This window comes from Ochotona curzoniae, unplaced genomic scaffold (genome assembly GCF_017591425.1).
Source record: "Ochotona curzoniae isolate NIBS_2020 unplaced genomic scaffold, NIBS_Ocur_1.0 contig_1, whole genome shotgun sequence".
Lineage (NCBI taxonomy): Eukaryota > Metazoa > Chordata > Mammalia > Lagomorpha > Ochotonidae > Ochotona > Ochotona curzoniae.
In genome coordinates this window covers 6,811,995-6,836,927 of record NW_024464918.1, presented here as the reverse complement: position 1 = coordinate 6,836,927, position 24,933 = coordinate 6,811,995, and the positions used below count along the sequence as shown (strand labels likewise).

The window sequence follows — 24,933 nt, the reverse complement described above, 5'->3', positions numbered from 1 at the left end:
AGAGAGGAGAGTCAGCTAGAAGGCGTTATCTGCTGGCTCACCTCCCAGATAGCCACAGTAGCCCAAGCTGGGCTGATCCCAACAGACAGGAGCGTCTCCTGGGGGGTGACCCACATGGGTACAGGGGCCCAGGCACTTAGGCCATCTGCGGCTGCTTTCCAGATGGTCATTATGAACCAGGATCAGAAGTGAAGCAGCCGGATGGTGGCAGCCTAACCTGCGAAGGCATGCCGCTTGTCCCTTATTAGCGGCATGGACATGCTGAAGGCTGAAGCCCAAGCAGGGAAAATTAGCTGGGCTGTGGGAAATTCCTACCAGGCGATGGGGAACTCCTGCTTCTGAGGGTGGGAGGCCGGTTGGAGGCCAGCCCCTGGACTTTGATGCCTTGCATTAATGGAGGAAGGACAGACTACAACTGGGTGCCTGGACCTGGCCTCAGGGAGGCAGTTAACTTCCTGAAGGCATTTGGCCGTGAGGAACCTGCTGCCTGGGTCTTCTCCGTAACAGGTGCTGGCACTGCAAACACGGGCTTCCCTTGCTCAGCCCACCGTGTCCCTAACAGCAGCACTGGCTCCTCTGGGCGTCTGTTGGGGCTCGGACACTGGCCTCATGTTTCTAGTCCTGCCCTAGGGCCAGGGCAGAAAAGGGGTTCAATTCATGTGTGTAAGCACCAAGCTCTTCACGTAGCTAATTCAGTACTTTTATTTATTTTAAATGCACTTATTTCATTTTTATTGGAAAGGCAGATCAAATTTACAGAGAGAGGAGAGACAGAGAGGAAAATCTTCCAACCACTGATTGACTCCCCAAGTGGCCGCTATGGATGGAGCTGAGTGGATCCAAAGCCAGGAGCAAGGAGCCTCTTCCATGCAGGACTGCTTTCCCAGGCCACAGGCAGGAGCTGGATGGGAAGTGAAGCAGGCGGGATTAGAACCGGCACCAAAAGGGATCTGGGCGCTTTGCAAGGCGAGGATGCAGCCATCGGGCCATCCTGCCAGGCCTTCATTGAGTATTTTTAATTTCTCAAGAAACACTGTGCGTTTAATGGCGTCCCTTCCTTTTTTTTTTTTCTCCTCTCGATGAGATTTTTCTGTTCTTTTCCACAATATCCCGTCTCCGACATCCGTTCCATACCTGCCTCGAGTCTCGCAGCCAAGAGCCAACACGGGTTCGTCCTCACAACATCCGTACTTGTTACGGTGACACGGTACTTTCTCTTACTCGCTCTGGGAGCCTTCTCAAGGAAGCGGATCCATGGCACTCCTAATTTTAGAGACCTCAGGAAGAGCCCGCTCCACTTGGAAACGCAGGGAGTGGAGGGGGAGCGAAACTACGTGCGGAGAATTGAGTAAGAGGGAGACAGATGGTGCCTGTGTTGTTGGGGGGGGGGGGGGAGGGAAGGGACCAGAGATGCTGCAAAACTTATGTTCCCCAATTTGCAAGGATGTTTCCATTTAACCACTTCTTGCCCGCCTCCTGGCAGAGAAGCTTGGAGTTCGGAGATCTGACGCTTGAGGTGCCCAGAGCGACGAGAGGCAGCGCCGCGGGCAAGAGGAGGCAGAGTGGGTCTGGTTTTAGTGTCTAGGGCTCCAGTTTGGGTTGCGGGACCCAGGTGTAAGGGGCAGCCCTGCTTTTCCCCCTCGGCAGGAGCAGCGTGAGGGGTGGCCGGCGGTTCGGACTGTCCCACGAGGGGGCGCGTCTCCCGCCCTAGGACCCGCCCTCGTGGCGCGGGCGAGGGGAGGAGACCCGGGAACCCCGGCGCCCGGCGCTCCGCCTCCCGTTTCCGGGGCAGCGCAGTTACCTGCACCGCCCCGAGCCGCACCTGGCGGAGGCAGAAGTCGCAAACAGAGGCATCTCGGAGCGGCGCAGCAGGCAGGAGGCTCGGTGCCGGCTTTGGGGGGGAGGAGAAGGAGGCGGCGGCGGCGGACGGGCGAGCGAGCGGCGTGGAGAGCGCAGCGCGCGGTGCCGTGCCGTGCCGCGCCGCGGAGGAGGGCAGGCGGCGGCTGCGCTCGGCTCGCTCTGCCCCACCGGCTTGGGCGCGCACCCGCGTTTCGCACCGCGCCGCTGCGGGCGCACATGGCAGCGTGAGAGAGGCCGGCGGCGCCGGGCCAGCACCGCAGGGCCGCATGGACAGCGGCGCCACCCCGGCCGGTCCCCATTAGGGCCCCCCAATCCGCGGGAGCCAGCCCCCCCCTTCGATCATGGTGCCTCGGCGGCCGCCCGGACACAAGACGACCGGTTGGAGCCGCTGAACCCCCGCGGCGGCCGGGGAGCTGCATGGGGGAGAGCGGGCCGCTCTCAAGAAGATGCCCCGGCCGGAGCTGCCCCTGCCGGAGGGCTGGGAGGAGGCGCGCGACTTCGACGGCAAGGTCTACTACATAGACCACACGAGCCGCACCACCAGCTGGATCGACCCGCGGGACAGGTAGGACTCCCTCCCTCCGGCAGCCCGCGCCCGCCGGGGCCCTCGGCTGCCCCTGGAGCCACCGGGCTGGGAGGCTCTGCGTGCCCCCCTTGGGCTTGCCCCGGGTTGTCCCACAGTCCCTCCCTTCCCCGAGAGCGGGTCCAACCCCCAGCGCCTTCCCCAGGTGGAGGACTTAGGCCTTACTGCACCTGCAGAGTTTTGACCTTAAGCTGTAGCCCCGCCCCCCACCCCCTTTAGGAAGCTTGGTCGGGCCTGGGCGGAGGGGGCCACCTCGCCGGTTGCAGCGGAGTCGTCCCCAGCTGGGGGGGCTGTGGGACGGGAGGGACACGGGGATACCGTGAAAGGAAGGCCACTCGGGGAGCAGAAGGCGAGGGCTGGGGTGTGTGCGTTTTGACAGGTGCCAGTCCCGAGCCTGGAGGCTGAGGGGGAGGGCCAGTGAGGGAGACTGGTTCTCCAGGAATCCCAGCAACTTGGAAGCTGTTAGGATGCAGAAGGAGGTGAGAGGCCTCGGCGTAGCCTTGCCCACGCCTCTTTCTCCTGCCTCCCTCTCCTCCACTGGGGGGACCGAGGCTCCCCGCCAGCCCTGCCGCAGCTCTTCTGACCTTGGTGGGTGCGAGGCCGGCTGCAGCAGGAGATGGCATTGCCCAGACAGGCGGCGAGTGAAGGGCGGGCGGCCTAGGCGAAGTCTTCTACCTACCCAGACTTCTTCCACCCGGTTTCTCTGCTTGGTGTTTCTTTGCGGACACACACACTGTTCCCGTGGTATGGCCCGACGGCGAGAAGGGTGCCTGGCCAGCGCGCCTGATCTCTGATTTGGCCTTGGCTGTCACCTGCCTGGGGTCAAAGTATTTCAGGAATGTAAGGTTTCCACCTGGTCTCTAACCTTGGGCTTGGATCCCTGGGCAGCGTGCAGGTGAATGCTTGGGGCCTTTCCGTGTTAGGATATTGGGATGGGGAGGTTGGTGGGGTATCACAGGGGTGCAGGGTGTATGGCATCCTGTGGGCAAATCAGGAGAAGCAGTAGTTCTGTGAGTACTTCTGCCCATTCATTTGTTCACTCAGTGTCGTCTGGGTGCTCACACTGTGTGTAGCGTCACAGTGATGTCGGCTGGAAGGCACACTGCTGTAACCTCTGCTCCTCAACTTCTCTATTTGTCAGGCAGGTGCTTTGCCTAGGTGGGAATGAGTAATAGCCCCTTGTCCCAAGGAACATAGGTGATCAGAAGCCAGTTGTTTTTCTTTTTTTGAAGATTCAATGTTGATTCATTTGAAAGAGCGATGAAGGAGACAGATCAAGCTTCCATGCCACAGATGACTACACCACCCAGGGCCGGCTCAGGCAGGACCCAGGAGCTGGGGTCTCCATCCAGTTCTTCCACGTGGGTGGCGGGACCCAAGTTTTGAGGCTTCATCTGCTGCTGCCTACCAAGAGGCAGGAGTGGAAACTGGATTAGAAGAGAAGAGATGGGGCTCAGAAATAGGCACCCCAATATGGAAAGCAGATATCCCAAGTGGTGGCTTTCCCCCGCTGTCCCATGTCCGCGGTCCCCAGTGTTTCAACACCAGGGGGATGTTGGGAGCCGGCAGTATGGTTTGCTGGAGGATTTTGTTCTTGCCCCAGTGTGGATGCTCACTGCTGAAGGCCTGGTCTCCTGGCTGCTGCTGACCCTGCTCAGGTCACTCACCCCCGAGGCTCCTTGACTGTATCGGTGACCTTGGCAGCCCCTTCCCCCGTCTTATCCCCGGAGCAGACACAAGTTCAAGCAGATGTGTCCTTAGCACTTGGGTTTTTGTGGGAGGGCTGGGACAGCCCCCGCAGCCTGGGCAGCCCGCACTGAGGATTCGCACAGCTGGGAGAGTCATGCAGCAGTGGAAGGCGTCTCTCCAACAGGAGTGATTCTTCGTGTTCAGAGCCAGCGTGTGGCCTCCATGCAGAACCACCCTGGCTAGCACATAGATGGTCTTCTGCATTATACTGTGCTATGGGCCACCTTCTTGGCTTTCGTTTAGGCTTACCTGAGCTGTTGTTTTGTTTGTCTTTATGCATTTGCAAAGCAGCAGAGTTACAGAGAAAAAGAGAGATTTTGCATCTACTGCTTCACTCTTCAGAAGGTCTCCCCTGTGGGCCCAGGGGCCTTCGAGACTGGCCTGTCTTCCTGCTGCTGTTCTGAGGCACACGGACAGGGAGCTGGACATCAGAAATGGAGCAGCCAGGGCACGAACTAGTGCCTGCATGGGATGCCAGCGTCACAGGGAGAGGCTTAACCTGTCATGACACAATTCTGGGCCTAACCTGGTTTTACCTCAGCTCTCTTTTGAATTTTTGGTGTCCCCCCTTTTCAAGTAGGAAATGAGTAATACTCATTGCCAGACATATAAGGAGACCTTGAGAAATGCCCTAGGAAGAAGCATCCTGCTGTCCCCACACGTTAGCCAGGTGCCACGGCTGGCGGAAGGCTCAGTGCCGGGCCTGCCCAGCCCTTGTTTTCAGGCACATTCATACGTAGTGAGTTACCGCTTCACTTTCTAAGTCCCTGGCTTCTGAGGGCTTCTTGTCCCTTCTGGTTATCCCAGCCACACAGGGCTGTTGTGTGTGTCCCGACCCAAGGTTCTCCCCAGGGGTCATTTTGAAGGTTTGGGGAAGGGGCTGAGTAGACAGTGCCCACCTGTGCCTCTCTCTGAGAGGCCCTGCGGCGTGACCTTGGCTGAGTGGTGATGCGCTTCTTTAGGCCGCCCTGGAGACAGTTGACTCAGTGGGGCAGTTGACTCAGTGATTTTCAAGTGCTAGCCGACTCTCAGATGGTATTTCACACCCCTTGCCTCTCCTTGCTCTTCTTGCCGTGGGAGGATGAGAATGGGATGGTGAGGAAAAAGTTTTAAAAAGAGCCCAGCTTCTTTTCTGGTCCTCTAGGGCAAGGGAGAGTCTGCCAATGAAATAGTATCTCTGCCACTGGTTAATGTAGTGAGATTGAAAAAGATCATAATTTTAGAAACAAAAATGCATTTCCTGCAGTGTAGGTATCTGCCTTGGCATTGTTCGAACCTGAGTCCTGGAGGCACCTGCCCATTCCCCTGGGTTGAAAAGAAGTCAGTCGAATGGCCCTGTAGTCTGAAAAGTGATTTCTTAGCCACCGAGGACAAATAGCATCTCTGGTTTCCAGCCCTAAAGAATGTCTTGGCACATTCCTCCCTCTGGGGCTGAGCTGTTTTGTGTGCTGCCCAGCGGCGGCCTGGAGCTGCTGGGGGTAGGGAATCCAGTGTTCGGCTTCCCCTTTCGCCAGGGGGGTGTGGAAGGAGCTGCCAGGCAGCCAGTCCTGCCAACCATCGTTCCCTTCTCACCCAGAGCAAGACTGGGAGGCTGAAATTCCTGAGTGAGCACCGTTGTCCCAACAACCAAAAAGGGTCCAGCAGGCAGCTTGGGCCCTGCCCACTGGGCCAAAGGCTCAGGAGGCAGACAGGCGCGTTCTGGGTTCAAGGCCAGTCCACTGTGGTAACAGGTCCTTGGGGGACTCAGGTGCTACCACTTGAATGTCACTGTCCCGCGGAGCTGGAGTCTCCTGGGCAGAGGCACTTGAGTGTTTGATGACCTCCCAGTGCCTCACGCATGTTTGCCTTCATGGTGTGCACAAGCAACGGTGGCACTGGTGGCTGGAGGAAGAATGAATTGCTGGGAGCAGCCCGCAGGAGGCAGATCCTTGAGCCCACATTCCCACTGTCGTGTGGTTTGTGTGATGGGACCCAAGAGTGCTGAGAGGCCAGCTGCTCCCTGTGGTGTTTTGAGTAGTCGTTTACACCTGGGGAGTTGGGTCTACAGCGTGCCCTCCTTCAGGTTATAGATGCTTAGAGGACCTAGGCAGAGGGTCAGGGCTCTGGAAAAGTGCAAGCTGAGTGTTTTGTTCTTGATTTCAGGGGCTTTCTCCTGCATCCCTTTGAAACTGCTTGTCAGGTCCTCTGTGGTTAGCTGGGTAGCAGGTGGCATTGAACCCTTGCCTATTCAGGCTTCCTAGCAAGAGCTATAAGTGACTGTCAGTCCTCCTCGCCACCCCGAGACCAGCGACATCGATCCTTGATTGGATTAGCTGAGGCTCAGCAAGGCTGCGTTTAGTGGAGCCACTGGGCTTCCGTGAAGCTGAGGAGACCAGGTAGGCTGGTGGCCGGAGCCCACGTTTATAACCACCTGCACCATTCACCTTCCTGCTGCGTTGGTTGCTGAATCAAGCCATCTGCTCCAGTGCCTAAGGAATTTGGCCTTAGGAGATGGAGCTGCAACAGGCACAACTTCACTTACCTGTGACCATTGTAGTGTGGCTGGGCTGTGGCCAGACAGAGGGCAGGTGTGGGTCATAGGAAGAAGGGAACCCTTTGGATCCTGGGGTGTTGGCTGTCCTCTTTGCTACGTGAGTCGCTTAGGAAAGTTACGTGGTCTCTCAGAAGCTCAGGTGAAGAGATTTGCATAAACCATCAAGCGTGATGATGAGCACAGAATTAGCCGAAGCAGGTAGGGTGGCTGGCATAGAGCCTGACACAGCAGGACTGCTAAAGAACACCAGTACTGTTGGCTCGTGCTGGAATATTCCTGCAGGGGCTGGTGCTGTGGTGTAGCTGGTGCTGTGGTGGTGCTGGTGTGTATCTGGTTAAGTCTCCGCCTGCAATGCCAGCTTCCCCCTTAGGTGCCAGTTCAAGTTCTGGCCACCCTATTTCCAGCCCAGTTCTCTACTGGAAAAGCAGTGTGAGGACAGCCCAAGGGTTTAGGATCCTGCACCCAAGTGGACAACTTGGAAGAAGCTCTAGGCTCCTAGCTTTTGCGTAGCATGACCTTTGCTGGAACTTGGGGAGTGGACTAATGAATGAAAGCTAGCTCTGTCTTCCTCTTTCTTTGTAACTCTGCCTTTCAAATACATTAAAAAATAATAATGATAGATCTTGAGAAAACAAAATTCCTACAAAAGCCTAAGTTAAACTAAGCAGGTTGAGTCTCCACCCAGCTTGGCAGCCAGAATGGACTTTCTGGTCATGTAGGTCTGGCCACTCGTGTCACTGCAAAATGCAAACTTAGAGCCAGGTGGTTTGTTCAAGGTCACAAGCAGAGAGATGGCGATCTCAGGTCTAGTTCAGGCATTCTTCCCTGTTATTCTTAGGAAAAGTTTACATTTTGCTTTTCCCTGTAAATCTGATCTGGTTCTTTCATCCATGGTGATCATTTAAGCTTGATCTGTGGGCCTAATTTAAGCTTGTGGCTGAGTTACTCACGATCCTTCTGACTGTATAGACCAGGAAGTTTCATTCTTGGTTTCTCAGTCATTGGTGAGTCATGCCACAGGAATCGGCTATATGGTGAACGGTCAAAGTACCAGTGATTGCAAGGGAATTACTATTTTATAATCAATGAAAATAGTTGTAGGATTATTGTCAGTCTGTCACTTTCCACCTATTTCTGCCCTAGTGTGGGAGTTACGACCAGCCTTCTCGAAGATTTGCCTGCAGGCTCTACTCTATGTTCATTTCTGCTCATATTGTTTCACTAATACCTGGGCAGCTGTAATATCCTACCTGTCATGAAAAGGTTTTTCTTCTGATCCGTGGTTTGAGATCCACATTTCATAGGCAATGGCCATGCCTGAAAACATCTTGTGGCCAGTTATTGAGCAAGAATTTAAGGGAACTGGTGTTGTAATGCAAATTAATTTATCACCCATGACTCTGGCGACTCCTGTGAGTGCTGTTCCACTTTGGATCAACCTTCCTGCTGATGCCCTTGGAAAAACAGCACAAGGTGGCCTCAATGCTTGGTTCCCTGCCACCTACGTGGGAGACACAGATGGCGTCCCAAGCTCCTGGCTGCTGCCCTGCCCAACCCTAGCCACTGTGGCCAGCTAGGGAGTAAATGAACAGACGAAAGATCTGTGTGTCTCTCTTTCTCTCCCTCTCCCCCCCTCTCTCCCTTGTCAATCCCCTTGCAAACTCCTAACTCTTTGAACTTTATTTAAAAGTATTTTTTTAAGAAAAAAAGGAAATTAAGGTATACAGGAGCCCACAAATTAATAAAATAGTAAATGCTAACGCCTATTGACTAAGCTTATTGGGCTACTATTTTTTGATATAATCTCATTTAGTCCTTTCAACAACCAAGTGAGTTGAGTATTATTACTCTTCCATCTTCAGATGGGGAAAGAAAGACCGAAAGGTTCACTGTCTTGTTCTGGGTCATCAGCAAGTGAAGGAGCCAGAGTTGAAGCCCAGCTGCATGAACTCCTCGCTTGCCAGTACTAACCAGGCCTGACCGTGCTTCGCTCCCAAGATGCCATGAGGTGGAGCATGTTCAGAGTGGTGTGGCCATGGATGAGCCCGACCCCTGAGTGTATACTCGTGTTAGCTTGTTCGGGCTCAGCCATTTCAGGCTCCCAGAATGTCATGTTGGCACGTTGGTCCCAAGTGTTTATTTGAAAGGCAGAAAGACAAAGAGGTAGAGAGTGACTGATCTTCCATCTGCTGGTTTACTCCCCAAGTGACGTCAACAGCGAGATATGGGCCGAGCGAAAGGCAGAAACTCAGTCCTTGTGTCTCACGTTTTCTCAAGTATTTGGGTCATCTTTATCCTGTCTTCTTAGGTACCTTAGCAGGAAGCTGGGGATAAAGCAAGCAAGCTAGAACTTGAACATGTGTTCTGCTATGGGGTGTAGGCATCGAACTCAGAGGCTTAACCCATTGCACCACAACACCCACTCCTAACATTTATTCTTTAAATAGGTGAACCTATACAGATATCGCAGAGAGACGTTGCTAAGGAACCCTAACTAGAGAAGCCAGTGGGAGACCTGTGGTGTAGACTCTGCCTTCTGGGAACAGCCCACTAACCAGGACCCTGGGGGTGAGAGCTGAGAGATGAAGGCACGGAAGCTCTTTGAAGAATGAAGCCTGTGCAGAGTTCAAAGTCATTTCCTAGGCGCCTGGGTGTATGCTCCCAGCAGCCAGCCGGGGGTGAGTAACCGCAGCAGCTACTCTGTCACCTTCCCCTCCTGGGGGACAGGGCTTAGCCAAACTGACCTGATTTTTCCAATTCCTTGGGGTCTCAGGTAGCTGTGAAACACTGCCCTTTTGAAGGGAGGAGGATCAGGTTGCCTTAGTTACCAGCAGGGTTGGCATGCCAAGCTCAGGAGCAGGTAAAGTGAGAAAGCTACAGTGAGAGTTGCCGGTGGCCAGTGAGTGGCTGCAGAGGCAATCCCGGGAAGTTGTTGGTGGCATTTGCAGAAGGCTGCCAGCCTCGTGCCAAGCGACTGTCCCCATGAAGGTCAGGTGCCCTCCCTGGCCGCTTGCAGCTGCAGAGGAATCCGCTTACCTGGGAGCAGCGGCTTCACTGCCCTCCTTTGTGGAGGGGAGGGCTTTGGCCTGCACGGAGCCAAGGGCAGCACTGATTGAGTCCACACACAGGGCCCCCGTAAAGCCTTTCTCAGCAGAGAGAGCGCCAGCCTGCTGGGAAGGCCCTGGCTACCCTTGTTGCTGGGCTGCTGGGCTCCCTGGAGTCCAGGCAGTTCCAGAGGGAAGAGAAAATGAAGCAACTGGATACTGTAGTGTTTTGTTATTTCCCCCCCCCCCCCCTCAGCTAGCTCCTAATCAGGGAAAACCCATTGCCAAAATAATGGGGCGGGGGTGGGAGGTTGGTAAGGATGAGACATTGTGTAAGGAGGCTGGGTGGGTAAGAGAAGTGAGGAAGCCGGAGCAAGGACGAATGACGGTGTGGTAGGTGATAGGCCCACTCCCCAGCCCTGAATTGCCTGCAGTGCTGCTTACCCATGCCATCCCTTGCCACTGTTAGGAAGGAATGGGATCTTTGAGTTTCAAATGTCTACCAAAGAAAAGAGACTGAGGCTTAAGTTTTCACTCAATGGTCAGCCGGGGAGTGGGGGGAAGAAAAAAAATGAAGCTGCATCAAGATGAGGGACACCTTTGTTGGCGTTTTTTTTCCTTCCCTGGCTCCATTCATCAGGCTTTGGCAGCAGGGACACCAGGCCAGCAGCAGCTGCTGACTTTCCCCCAGTCGACTGCCTGCTGTCACCCGGGGTTTGGTGGCAGCCCCCACCCCCAGCTGGCTTCCTCCCTGTTCCCTGTTGGATGCATCCCTGGGCTGTCCTGATTGGCAGCTGACTTGAGAGGATCCGATGTCAGGAGGGAGGCGTCAGGTGGCTGCTGGGGTGAGTGGACTCGAATTGCGTAGGATCCTGCATCTCACATGGCTTTCCTTGGAGAGTGAGGGCTTCCTTTATATACCAGGAATCAATCCTTCCCTCCTTTTTCCCTGCCTTCCTTCCTTCCTACCCCCAACCCCCCTACCTCCCTACCTATCTGACTTCCTAACTCTCTTCCTTTGAAAGATTTATTTATTTGACAGACAGAGTTACAGAGAAATTAGGAGAGATCTTCCATCTGATTTCCATCTGGGTCTCCCATGGGGCCCAACCAGTTGGGCCATCTTCTGCCGCCTTCCCAGGTATACTAGCAGGGAGTTGGATGAGATTTGAGCAATTAGGGACTTAAAGTGGCACTCGTATGAGGTGCTGTTGACTCAGATGGCAGTTTAATGCACTGTGCCACAGAGCTTGCCTCCTAGTAGAAGATGGTCACTGATCTTTGTATTACCAACAGTGAGAACAGTAACTGGCCCCTGTGCTAATTGAGGATGGCTGCTGAGGGTTGCTTTAACGGCCATGATCCAGGCTTCTGTATGCCAAGCACCGTTCTCATTGTATTCTTCTGGTTTCCGGTTTGTATTCTTTCTGGTTTTGCAAATGGGGAAACTGAGACTGGGAGCCATTGGGTGACAAACTCCAGATCCCGCATGCAGAAAGGGGCTGCTTGGAATCTGAGTTTAGATCTGATTTCCAAGCCTTATTCCTCCTGCCGCCACGTTTCCTTTTTGTGTGTCCAGGGAGAGGCAGGAAGGCACGCAGGGGCAGCAGAAGGAAGGGGGCCTCTTTAACTGCAGAGAAAAATGCAGGCATGCCTGTGACTGCGCGGAGCTTGTTCACCGTGGAGAGCAATGTTTATGTGGTTCCAGCCCAACCTCAGCTGGACATACCACACTGTTCCCTGTAGCAGCCGTAAAGATCGCCAGAGGACTTGGAAAGTCAAGCCAGAAGGTACAATAAGTGACCTTGAACCAGTTCTTGGTCCTCAACTATACAACGGGAGGTAAGAGGAGCACCCTCTTACGCATGAGGGCTGGGGAGAGGGTAAGACAGTGCCGTTCAAGTGAAGTCTGAGCACCCAGTGTGTGCCAGCGGGAGCTGCCACTAGTTTGCTCAGCTTAACGTGTTGGGTACTGAACTGAAATGCTCATCTCCTCCTGTTCATTTAAGGCTTCTTCCTGATGGGCCACGTTGACATTACAGCTTGCAAACCACCTTGGTGGCACTCATTATATAAGTGAATCAATAAACTCCCCCGCACCCCCCTCCACCAGTCTTATCAGAGGCAAGCCCTTCTTTGGAATTTCTGGCGTGAAGTGGCTCTTGGCAGGAAGCTGCCAACAGGGTGGTGTGTGGAGCCGGGGTAATGACCTGCAGTTGCCATGGCACAGCTGAAAAGCCTGATGCGGCAAGGAGAGGTCTCTGGAATTCGCTCGTGCCTCTCTTGATGGCATCGGACTTGACTTCCCCCTTGCACGGCTTGTGAGCTGGCGGAGAACTGGTCTAAGGGAGGTGGGGCGGAGGTGCGGAAGGCAACGGTATTTATTGCGTTCCACCCGGCCAGGGTTGGCCACTCACTCCGCAGGTATTTATGGAGTGCGACTGTGTGCAGTTACCCGTGCCGAGGATCGGAGCAAAGTCCCTGTGGCTGTGGACTCAACACCTGGATTGAAAGAGACTGGCCAGGAGCGGTGCAGCTCAACCAGGAGCTTACTGGTCTCTAGAATGCCTTTCCCCCTGTGGGGACATAGGTTTGTCTCTCCCACCTGTTGACAAGTGCTGGTGTGAGCTCAGATTCAGAGCCAAAGAACCTTTATGCCCACAGTAGGGTGCTAACCAAGAGCCCCGTTCGGTGAGCTGGGCTAAGGGCTGGGAATACAGTGGTGAGACTAGCACAGGATCTCCAACTCATAGAACTTGCAGCAAGTTCACAGGCGGTGTAATTGGTCAGTGCTCTGTGCAAGCTCTCCTTTCTCAGTCATCTGTTTTGTGTGCCCTGGGTAGCAGTGCCTGTCACACACCATGGGTTATTCTGGCCTGGGGGGTGGTGGGTTAACAATGATGAAACCAACAAGGAGTGCCAGGTCTCTCGGGTGCTCAGCTTCTAGAGCAGTGGTTGTCACCCCTGAGGGGAGCATCAGGATCCCCCGGAGAGCTTGTTAAACACGTGGAGTTGGAGTGTATGAATCCGGGTGGGACCCGAAAATGTTCCTTTCCCACAGGTCCCCAGGTCATGCCTTGCACTGTGGGAACCACAAGGCTGACTTTGGCTCTTCCCAGTGACCCAGGAGGGGAGCTCTGTCATCCGTGTCCTACACATGAGGGGAATGCAGACTGGCAGGTGGCTTTGCGAAGCGGGGTTAAGGAAGTGGTTGTAAGAGCACACCCCTTTCACCCCCGACACCAGTGGTGTGGAGCGCCCAGTTCTGGGGTTTTGCTCTTGAAGGCCCGAGGGGTAGCAAAATATGCAGGATTTTTTGACTGTTACAAAACCCAGCACAGAGAGGGGTCTGCGGCGTGTGGGGATTCCAGAAGCCAGGAGAGACTTTTCTTGAATTAGGATGTGTATGATGCGACTGACCAGAGGAATCCCTCTGCCCTGTTCCTCCACGGAATGGAGCCAGAAGAGTGGTGTGGGCCTGGCCCAGGAGGAACAGCCTCTGAACTCCCTCCCTGCGGGACGCTTCCCTGCTTCTCCTGGGAAGGCTGGCAGAGGGAGGTGAGGGCATGAGGCAGATCCTCACTTTCGGGGTTCTCCGCATCGGCTCCCCTCCCCCCACAGGCAGACCTTGGCCATGACTGTTCTCTTTGGCCCTTATTTGTGTCTTCTGTATATATATGTCATTTGTCTTGTTTTTTTTTTTTTTAAAGATTTATTTTTATCGGAAAGTCAGATATACAGAGAGGAGGAGAGACAGAGAGGAAGATCTTCTATCCATTGATTCACTTCCCAAACAGCTGCAACAGCTGGAGCTGAGCCAATCTGAAGCCAAGAACCTCTTCCAGGTCTCCCATGCGGGTGCAGAGTCCCAAGGCATTGGGCTGTCCTCGTGTCCTTGACTGCTTTCCCAGGCCACAAGCAGGGAGCTGGTTGGGAAGTGGGGCTGTTGGGATTAGATCCCAGCATATGCAAGGGGAGAACTTTAGCCACTAGGCTATTGTGCCACCCTGCCGCCCCACTTTTTAACCACTTATTTATTAGTATTTTGAAAGGCCTGCCAACAGAGAAAGAGGAAGAATGACCTTCCATCCCAAATAACCACAGCCGCCATTTAAGCCAGAGTGAAGCCACGAGAGCCAGAAACGCCATCCGATTATCCCCTGTGGATGGCAGGGGCCCAAGGACTTGGGCATTTGGCGCTGCTTTCCCAGTGTCTATAGTGGGCACCTGGATTACAAGAAGAGCAACTGGGACTCCATGGGCATACCCGTATGGGGTTCCCAGGAATTGCAAGCGGTAAATGAACTTGTTGCTTCACAGTGCTAGAATCTGTCACTTGCGAATTCTATGACCTTGGTCAAGTTGCTTACACCCTATGGGCCTATGCTTCCTCCTTGGCAAAACCAGAATAGATGAGAACCTACCTCCTGCACCGGTGAGATTCGCATGAGAGCTCTCTGGTTGCACTTGGGCTCCGCTGGCCACACAGTCGTAACTGTGATGGTTACAGCCTCCCGGTCTACTTTTATAGCTTTCTCTTTACTTATATAGATTCCTGCTCAGTGCATGTATTTTGGTCTGCTCAGGACCATCTTTTTTTTCATATACCAGTTGCCTTCTTATTTCTCTCAGAAATAGAATGTTCCCTACCAAAACTGATGACAGTTGGGAGGATTCTTCCCAGTGAATAGTGGCTTTTGCTAGACATGTTATTACCGGGCATTTAATAGCCCAGAGAATTTGAAAGACCAGAGTCAGTGGCCTATTTCCATCACTGATGTAAGACGGACATTCGCCAGAAGCTAAAGGAGGCCCCTGGGTTGTTCTCCAGGCACTTTCCTGGTGGCCAAGCCCACCAGGGTTTTCTTCTGGGACAGGAGTTCTAGCCGTGATTTCATAGAGCAGAGCAGCTACTTCACTTGAAAAGTTGTTAGAAGGGTACCATTTCCTGCCCCATGCTGATCCAGTAGATCAGGAGCCCTGGAGGTGGTACCCAGCAACCCTCCGGGTCATCTGTTGCCCACTCAGGTCTGTGCAGCATGGGCCAGTGCTGGCAGTCAAAATGACCTCATATTTTGTTAGTGATTGAAGGGCAGAAACTGGCCAGGAATGCAGAGCTTCTGAGCATGGCCCATGCAGCTGATGGGTGTGGTCTAGCTCGGCGGGTGAACAAGTCACTTCCATCCTTGTAACACTGTAGACCAAGATGAACCTCTGTGCCTCTTTCTCCATTCCCTTCCCACCCTACCACCCCTGGTCACATCAGGGTATGGCTCACAAATGAGGTTTTTTGTTTTGATACTGAAGATTTGTAGCGAGAAAATTCTAGAGAACGATCTTCTGTCCACTGGCAACATCCGGGGCTGTGTCAGGCCGAAGTCAGGAGCCTGAAATTCCATTGAGGTCCCTCGTATGAGTGGCGAGGTCGCTCACAAGCACTCAGGTCATTTGCTGCTTTTCCCGGCACATCAGCAGGAAACTGGATTGAAAGTGGAGTAGCTAGGACTTGAACAGATGTTCCTGTGAGATGCCGATAGCACAGAGGGTGGCTCAGCCTTCTATGCTGTGATGATAACTCCACTAATGAAGCTTTGAAAAGCCTTGTCTCAGCTCCGTTGCATCCACACTGTGTTTAAGCAGCAAGATCACCCGTATCTTCTCCATTACGGTTTATGGACAGTTCCACGGGTGGCATGCAGAAGCAACACACTAAGGAGCTAACAGTAACAGTGTCCCAGGCTGGGACAGGCCAGAGCCAGGAGTGAGGAATTCCTTCCGGGGCGGCAGGAGCGCAGGTGTGTGCACCATCCTTTGCTTGTCGTCACAGGCACATTATCGGGGAGCTGGAGCAGAAGGCAAGCACTGGAACCAGCACTCATGTATGGGATGCTGACATTGTAAGCAGCAGCGTCACCCATTGCTGCACAGCACCAATGCCAAGACTATAGACTGTGGCAAGCTCTGGGATACATGCATCCATGGAATCATCTAGCTTAATTCTTGTGGCAGTCGTATGGTGCGAAAACTGTTACTGTCCCCTTTCTGCTAAATAACACTCCAGAAACTTGCCCACACTTGCAGAGTTACTATGTGTCCTGGGAACCTGCTCTTGTCTAGCCCCAAGTCAGGTTGGTCGCCATCCTGCAGGTGATGCCAGGCTGCTGGCGGGAGAGCACTGCTGTGTCAGCCCTGGGCCCTCCCGCCAGAGCCCCTCTGCCGCCTGTCCTTCCTTCTGCTCTTTGTCCGGGGCCTGTCTGGAGGGCCAGGCCTTTCTGCTTGCCCTGTGTTTGCAGATGTACCCCTCTGAATAAGCAGAGTGAGCAGCCTCTGTTCTGAGTACATTCTGTTTTTCAGCCTCACTCCCAGGAACGTGTCCTTCAGCCCACACCCCCGTTTGGAGAAGAGATCGCTGTCTTTGTGTCTGTGTCTGCTCAAGGGAGCTCGGGCCCACTGCTTTGGCTTGCAAGACTGAGAGGAGAAGCAAGTTCTCCTTGAACTCTTGGGGTGCTTGGCCAGCCTCTGGGCTTGGTCTGCAGCATTCCTGCTTGCCCAGTGGAACATCCTTCAGGATGTTTGTTCTGGGTTCACTGGAAGTCAAGTGGGTTGTCTTGGGCTGGACTTCGCTGAGCAGGAGGAGCTTCTGGCTGTGCCTGGGTTACTTCCGCAGGAATTGCACAGTGACCAAGGGGTCCCGATACCTGTATGTGTCTGGTCCCTGGTGGGAGTGGTGGAAGGAAGGAGACAAGCAAAGAACAAACATCAACCCAGATGGACTTTACCTATAAGTGATGAAATGTAAGATATTCAGAGATAAAGAAAATCAGGTGAATGTGGCATCAAAAATTAATAAGCTTTGTGACACTGAAGGTCAAAATAAAGTCCTCAATCCGAGTGCCAGCATAGAGTGTGGGTCAGGCCAGTTTCGGTCGCAGCACATACCAGTGCACATTAAGCAATGCCAAGGTGAGATGAGCTGTACCAGATGTGGTTGCAGCGCCAAAATAGCACACATGAGAACCGGGGGGGTCGGAGGGGCAAAGCTGGCAGGGGAATGTGGGCTCCCCTGCTGGACCACCACTCCCACTGGAGAGCACGAATTGGGATGGGGGCAGACCAGACCAGGCAGGGCTACAACACCTGTGGGGCCTCATGTGAGCTAGACTGGGGAAGGGCCAGATTGGGCTGACTGTTCTGACTGGTGCAAGTAAAAATTAGAGTTGGTGAGGGTTGGTTGGGCTTTGCCACATTATCAGGTGGCAGAGGCTGGCACGAGGGACCAATTCTGTTAAGTTAAAAGCCAGAACCACCTGGAGAGTGCACAATCCAGAAGTTGGAATGGCCTCGCAGGAGACAGTGGGCACCTCCCTCATGGGTAACCACTCCCACTGCAGAGCATGAAAACCAGGAAAGGGGCAGAGGTGGCTAGACAGAAAGGCACCTGCCAGTATGTGTGTGAGCTGTATAGTAGGTTGGTTGGGTTGAACTAGGCTTCAATGCCCATTGACAAGTACCAGAGCTAAATGGGAAATGGGACAGACTGAACAAGCCTGCGGTACATACTGGCATGCATGGGAACCAGGGTAGGGAGCAGGCCTGGTGGGGCTTATGGGGAGTCACCCCAACTAGGCTGCAGCTCCCTACTGGTTTGCGTGAGGACCAAGTATGAGGTGAGCAGGATCGGGCTGGACTGCAGCACCCATTGGTTCAAGTGGAAGACAGGGCTGGAAGTGGAACTGACCTAGCAAGTGCAACTACCAGCATAAGCTAATTGGGGTGAAGGACAGTGGCAGACCCTGTACTGGCAAATTCACACAAGAATCAGGTCTGGGATCACCTCAGATGAAGTTTCTTTGGAGATCCCTTCAACTGAAGTGCTGATCTCAGAACCCCAACCATGAAGAGACTAAATCAGCCAGTGGATTCTGAGGAGATTTCATCACGATTTTATCACGATTGGGGCAGCGAGATTGGCAGCAATTCAGACCTGTTGACCTATCAAAACTGCTGGAGCAGGACCCTCGGAGCATGCCTCACACGGGAGACCTGGGATGGGTGGGAGGCTGGGTTGGGCTTTTCCCTTTATCTCTTCCCTTACCCTAGATACAGAAAATAATAATAATATTATTACCAACTTTCCTGTAGCCCTTGACCCTTTGTACCCTAATCAACTATGTAAAGATTACTAAAATAAAAGCATTTTAAAAAATTATTTATGCTGGCACAACATCCCTAGTATGAAAATCCCAAATTCCAGACTTCCTGAGCACTGATGGTGCCACAGACATAAAATTCCACTCTGTGTATCATGTGACAGGTCATAGTCGAAACACAGGTGCACTGAAATAGGGTATTAAATTACCTTCAAGGTAAGTGTGAAAGGTGTCAATGCAATATAAATCAAGTTCCGTGATGAGACTTGCATCCCGTCCCCAAGATATCTCAGGACGTATATGCAACTATTCTGAAAATCCTAAAAGTTCTGAAATCTCAACTACTTTACATCTTAAGCACAGGTTTCCTCAACCTACACTATTTTAAAGAGTGTTTTTTTTTTAAAGTATGCATAATTTTGTGTATTTCTGTTTTGATTTGATTTCAACTGTAGTAGAATATTGTGAAACTAGTGTGAGAAATTTCTGATTACCTTTTATACAAATTTTCTAACTTTTACCTGTTATCTCTTTTTGAAGATTTATTTATTTTTTTTATTGGAAAGGCAGATTTACAGAGAGAAGGAGAGACAGAAAGACCTTCCAAGTGGCTGCAATGGCCAGAGCTGAGTTGATCTAATGCTAGTAGCCAGGAGCTTTTTCTGGGTGTCCCACATGGGTGCAGGGTCCCAAGGCTTTGGGCCGTCCTTGACTGCTTTTCCAGACCACAAGCAGGGAGCTGGATGGGAAGTGGAGCAGCCAGGATGCAAACAGGTGCCCATATAGGCTACTAGGCTACTGTGCTGGGTCCTTGCCTGTTGTTCTTATGTTCTTTCCCATTTTGTTTGTCTTTTTATGAATTTTATATAACAAACTTTGAGGGGAGGGGCAGGCATTTGGTGTAGCAGTAAAGATGCTGCTTGGGATGCCCACGGCCCGTATCCAAGTGTCTGGGCTCAGCCTCCGGCTCTGCTTCGATGCCAGCTGCCTGCCGGTGCACACCGTTGGAGGCAGTGCAGACCTCGAGTCCTCCCCAGCCATGCAGCAGGTGGGGATAGAATTCCAGTCTCTTGCCGTCCAGTTGGCTAGGCCTGGGCTGTTACATTTAGGAATAGAAGCCCTTGTTGTCTGTCTCTCTGTCCTACAAATAAAGTACTATTTTGAAAACTTAAAAAAAAAATCTATTTATGTATATTTAAGAATAGGATGGAGACATCACGTCTTTTTTTTTTTCCTTCTATTTGTATTTTCTGCAAAACAAAGACAGGGGCTACCATTGTGGCCCAATGGGTTCAACCAGTGCCTGGGATGTTGGCATCCCATAGGAGTGCTGGTTTGAATTTCAGCTGTACCATTTCTGATCCAGGTCCCTGGAATTGTATCTGGGAAGGCAGCGTGAGATGGTCTGGATGCATGGGTACTTGCCAGCCCTCTGGCAGACCTGGATGGATTTCGGGTTTCTGACTTTAGCCTGGCCCTGCTGTGACTGATGTAGACATTTGGGGAGTGAACCAGCAGATAGATAATCTCTTTTTCATTCTCTGTTTCTCCCTTTTTCTCTGTAATTATTCTTTTTCAAATTAAAAAAAAAATTCATCAATGCAGCCAGGACATTTTCCTATGCAGGTGGTGGTCCTCACCTAAAGAGTCGAAGTCAGATTGCAGAGCAGTTTAGATTTTGTGTTGTCACGTGAAGGATGTTCCATCTGGGTCACCCACGCTTCATGCGGTGTTGATAATGATGAAATGACTTCAGTGTGGCCAGATGCTCTGCAGAATGCTTGGGTGCCTTTGTCAGTCAATCCCAATGACTGTGAGCTGTGGTTCCCATGTCCCTTGCTTCTTTAGGCCACCTCGGGTTGGTGACAGCTCCCCAGGATGCCCTGTGCTTTCATTTTCTGCCTGAGACTTGGACCTGACCCCCTACCCATGTGCTTGGAGGGCTGCTTCCTCTTTTAATGGCTTACCATGTTGCTCATTCCACACTGTCCACCTCTTCCATCCTCTGCTTGCTTCCGGCTGGAGAGGCCTGCTGCAGGTTAGTCTCAGAGGCCCAGTGGCTACCCCACTTCTGATTTGTCTTCGTGCTGCTGCGCCTGTGAAAGCAGCCGAGGATGGCCCAAGTGTTTGGGCCCTTGACACCCGCGTGGGAGACTAGATGAAGCTCCTGACTCCTGGTTCCGTGACCTGGCTAAGGCTTGGACCTTGTGGTCCTGTGGAGAGTCCACCAGTGGACAGAAGGTCTCTTTCTCCCTGTCTGCCTCTGCTTCTGCACCTCTCTATAGCTCTGTCTTCAAAAAATAAATCTTAAAAAAACTTTTTTTTTTCACTGACACAAATTACTTCGGGCACGGTGCTAAGTTTTAGTACATGTGTATACCGTGCCGCGGCCAGTCTCCGTTTTCGCTGGATTCCCAGTGCTGTGCAGGCGTGTTTGAGTCGCTTGCATTGGTGTTGTGTTTCCTTTTATGTTTTGTGATTGCCTGAGCCTTTTACTGGTTCTATCCAGGACGCACCTCATAGCTGTGGGATTTTATAGCCAGTTATAAACCCCATCTAGGTGAAGGAGTTGGAGAGCCCCCCACAGGATAAAGGGTGGCAGGCAGATGGGGTGACAGGGTTCACACCTGCCGAGGCCACAGGGTTAGATGCCAAAGGTCGGAGCTGATAGGGGCCTTGCAGAAAGTCCACCAGGGCTGTAGAATGTGACATGTGGGTAGTATGGGGGCACTCCTGAGGGTGGGTAATGTCTACTGGCTCGAACGAGGAGGGAGGAAGTGATTCAGTAGCACCAACAGAGATCCCAGAAGCAGGTGAACAGGGACAAAGGTAAGACAGGGAGGAACCAAGGTCCCTGCGAGCTCCCCAGGCAGGGGCTAAGCTGATGAGAGAAGTGGCAGACTCCCTGAACTAGCCCTGAACCTCACAGACACTGCTGTGAGGCAAGCAGCAGGTGCAGTGCCTTGGGCAAGCCAAGGCTTGGGCTCACTGGTTGAGCCAAGGCTGGCACCTGTCAACCGTGGCCTGACTTGGGGCTGATCATTTGGACAGCGGAGGGTGGGCTGCTGCTGGTAGACAGGGGATGGCCTGCAGGGAAGTGAGCCAGCCCCGGCTCCCAGAGTTTGTGAGCGGCCACAGAGTGTCTTTCAGGGCACAAGGGGTGTGGCCACATTGTGGGGGGCCTTCCTGTGGGGGATTAGGACACTGGCTTTGGGTGCCAGGTGCCTGGGTTCAGTGTAAGCCTGGACCTTGCCCCTACATTCCCAAGATAAGGCTCCCTCCACCGGCCTGTCCTGTGTAGCTCTCTGGCTGCCCTTCCATGTGAGCGAGGTTACGAAGGCCCTCCCAGATTCGTTTCTAGTTTGTTTGATGTTGGTATGGATGCCTGTGTAAAATATCTCGGGAACCAGGCATCATGAGCTGTCCAAAGTCCTGCTGGGAGCATTCCAGGAAAATAAACCAGTATTCTATCAAGGTACAAATAGCACCCCTCCCCCTGCCCGCCCATTCTTTTTAAAGCCGGGCTTCTCTGAGTGTGAGCTGCAGGCCTGCTGTATTGAATTCCTCAGAGAGCTCAAGCAATGTGCATTTCTGGGTCGCCATTTCACATTTCCTGAGTCAAGGACTGGCACTGGACTCGGCAGATGCCGTATGGGACACCCGTGCTCCGCATCGAACTGCCGTACTCCAGCTCTGTTCCAAATCCCAGCTTCCTGCTAACACACACTCTGGCCAACCCAAGTGATGGCTCAAGTGCCTGGGTGGCTGCCACCCGGGTGGGAGACCTGGATTTAGTTCCCAGCTTTGCCCTCTGCTCTTGAAGGCATTGGGAGAGTAAGCAAGTGGTAGATCTCTCTGTCTCTGGCTTTTATATCCTTAAGGACAATGAAATGGTACTGAATACATTGAAACAAAACCTGCCACCAAATCAGAATCTCTGGGGACTGGCCAGCAAACTGCATTGTTTTAAGATTTATTTATTTTGTTTTTTATTGGAAAGGCAGACTTACAGAGAGGAAAGACAAATCTTCCGTCTGCCGGTTCACTCCTAAAATGCCCACATGGCTGGAGTTAAGCCAATCTGAAACCAGGAGCCAGGAGCTTCTTCTGGGTCTCCCATGCAGGTGTAGGGTCCCAAGGCTTTGGGTCATCCTCCACTGCTTTCCCAGGACACAAGTAGGGAGCTGGGTGGGAAGTGGAGCAGCTGGGACATGAACTGACACACATACATATGGGATCCTACTGCTTGCAAGGCAGAGGATTAGCCAATGAAGCCATTGTACCGGGCCCAGAAAACTGCATTTTTAATGCTACCCAGATGATAATAATGTCTCTGAATTCTGAAAACCTCTCCCTCCCTTTCCACTAAACTCTCCTCCCTTTGCATAAACTGTGTGTGCCCTGCTGTGTGCTGGCATCCTTAGTGAGTGATCTTTCATTAAAGCACCACTTCTTCCAAGGACTTTTCCTTGTCATCTTTGTCCCACGTATGCACGGGGGCCTCTTGCTACCTCCTAACATCAATCTATAACACTGTCGCCATTCTTTTTTTTTTTTTTTTTTTGGCATGGCTCTCTGCCCCACGAAACAGTATAAGTTCCTGTTGCGTCTCCCCAAGCCCAGCACAAAGTTTGCTTGGTATCGGTGCCAACAAGTCAAGTTCAAGTTCAGGGGGCTAAGATGTGAGCCGCTGCAGGGAATCTGCAGGGTAGGAGGTGATGAAGGGTTGCTTCCCATCCACTTGCTTCCCGGTCAAGCCTGAAGACCTCGGTCAAGTTTGGAGCCAGGGCACACTCATGGGCTGTGATTGGCAGGAGGCACGCTCCGTGCATTTGGGGCTGAGGGACTGTCCCTGGAAACCCAGCCCCCTGTCATCTTTTTCAGAAGGGAGCATAGCTTGAGCGTCCTGCCTACTTGGGGGAGAAGGGCAGAGGCTAAAGGGCGGGTTTCCAGCCCTGGACCTGACCCCGAGCCCAGGGAAGCTAGAATGCTTGGGCCTCCCTCCTCTCCCCAACCCCCAGGCTTTTTTTTTTTTTTCAGGCAGAAGGAGTTAAAGAATGGAGCTATTGGACCATGAAACTCCCAAGAGGCCTTCCCTGCACCAGCATTTCTCAGAATTAGTTTCCATGATTCTCTGAGTGTAGCTCGCCTTGCTGTTTGCCAAACCAGTAACTGTTGACCCAACAGAAATCAAACAAAGATACCAGGAGTCCTAGACTGGCAGCCTTAATGCAGCAGCGGAAGGAGAGCCAGGTGCCTGCATGCCGAAGGACGCTGCCCATCACCTAGCTCTGAAAAACAAAAATCCGTTTCCTTATTCTCAACACCTTGGGCATCAGAAACCTGCCTTACCAGTCCCAGTCCTGCTTATAAGCTTGCTCGCTTAGCTGTGTGCGGGTGGAGGCAGGGCTGAATTTGGGGGCGTGCTTGGGGACAGTGTGACTTTGTAAACATAACTTGGTGACCCTGGGGTCGACCCAACCTGTTGTGATCATGACCACAAAGGACCCAGCCGGGGAAGTTTGGGTGAGGGTGGCCTGTTCTCACACACAGTAGACTCCGAGCCTTCATTGGTCATGAGAAAGGATTGGCCGAGTTAGAGGCAGCAGGTAGGCCTGCAGCAAATGCTGCTTGAATTAAGGGGGTGAAAGCGGAGCCCCGGTATTAGTCAAGGGCGTCTCTATCACATTCTTTCAGATGTTTTTTTCTGATTCCATATGGGAGTTGGGGTCTAGAAGGCTTTAGGCACTTGTTGCACTTGTTTCATATATTTTTTTTTCATGAGGGTGTTTGCTTCTGAATCTACACCCTTTCTCTTTATTCCCACCCTACACTTGGCTTGTGTCCAGGAGGAAGACAGTACTCTGTTAGCATTGGGCCAAAATCTGATGCTCAAAAGAGAACATAGTGGTAATAAAGGTACCGGATCTTATCAGATGCTGTGGACACCCTCAGCTGGGGAGAGTGACAGCTGCCATTTGCCGAGGGATTTGCCATGTGTTTACCTTTGTGGCTTGCTCTCAGCCTTCCAGTCGGGGCAGCTGAGGTCCAGAGACATCAGGAAACTTTGCAGAGTTTACACCGCGAGTAAGGGCTCCCAGCCCAGGGCCGCCTGACAGCACGGCTCAGGTGCCTGGCCCTGCTGTGTTGTCTTCTCCAGGTAGCTGCCACGCGTTGATGCCACCTCACTCAACCTCATTGAGGTCTGGCCCATTCTCAACGAATTGGTATGTCTTGATTTGAGAATTTAAGCAGGTTCTGCAGGGCTCCAGGGCTGCAAATCAAAGACCAGAAGCAGATCCCACAGGGCCTGGTCTGCAGGGTGAGGAAGACAAGTAGGGTAACCCAGCGGAAGGGCGGCCTGGGCAGGGTGGTGATGGCCATCAGGCACCTGCGTCCTGCTGGTTCCCAGGATCGCTTCTCCTGTTTCCCTGGTTGCCCTTGTTGGATTTCCAGCTCTTGGAAAACAGGAGTGCAGAGGGCCTGTTCAGGAAAGAGTCCTGCTCGGCCTGGCTGTCTGCAGAAACGAAGGTGCAGGCTGGTGTGGGAAGGAGAGAGAAGTGATCGTGTTGCTAACGACTCCTGGACTAAGTCCGCCCGAATGTCCCCGTTTGCATTCAGAGGCGCTGCCTGCCTTTGTAAGGGCCCTGCTGTGGTGAATGATGTGTTATCAGCGCAGGGCAATAGGCTGGTGACATCATGCAAGCCCGGGTTTTATGAGAACACGTTCACAGGCAAGAATGTGGCGCTGGAGAGATCCGAGGGCCTGGGACGTGGCCTAATCCAGGCTTTATTGTGTCACCCTGGGTTTATTGGCCCTTTGTTCCTGTTCTCTTTGACAAAGGATAGAACTTTTTTTTTTTTCCTTAAACTTTCTGATTAGAAATGAGTAGTTGAGACTGTTCATCACCTCTTTGGCTTGCCATGCAGACCAAGGAAAGGCTGCAGCACTTAGTGTCAATTTGAGAATTTTCTTTTGGTTCTAGTTCAGAAACAGATTCAGCTAATACTCAT

General features: G+C 52.7%; 1 protein-coding gene across 2 annotated transcripts in view; it reads left to right on the top strand.

Moving 5' to 3' along the window:
• The first annotated feature begins 2,306 nt into the window (after positions 1–2,306).
• WWC1 (WW and C2 domain containing 1) overlaps positions 2,307–24,933 on the top strand; it is a 150,897-nt gene continuing 128,270 nt past the window's right edge. For both annotated transcript variants that reach the window (XM_040975649.1, XM_040975658.1), the window contains exon 1: positions 2,307–2,425. In XM_040975649.1, coding sequence (XP_040831583.1) covers positions 2,307–2,425 — 119 coding nt within the window. The remainder of the gene's footprint in view (positions 2,426–24,933) is intronic.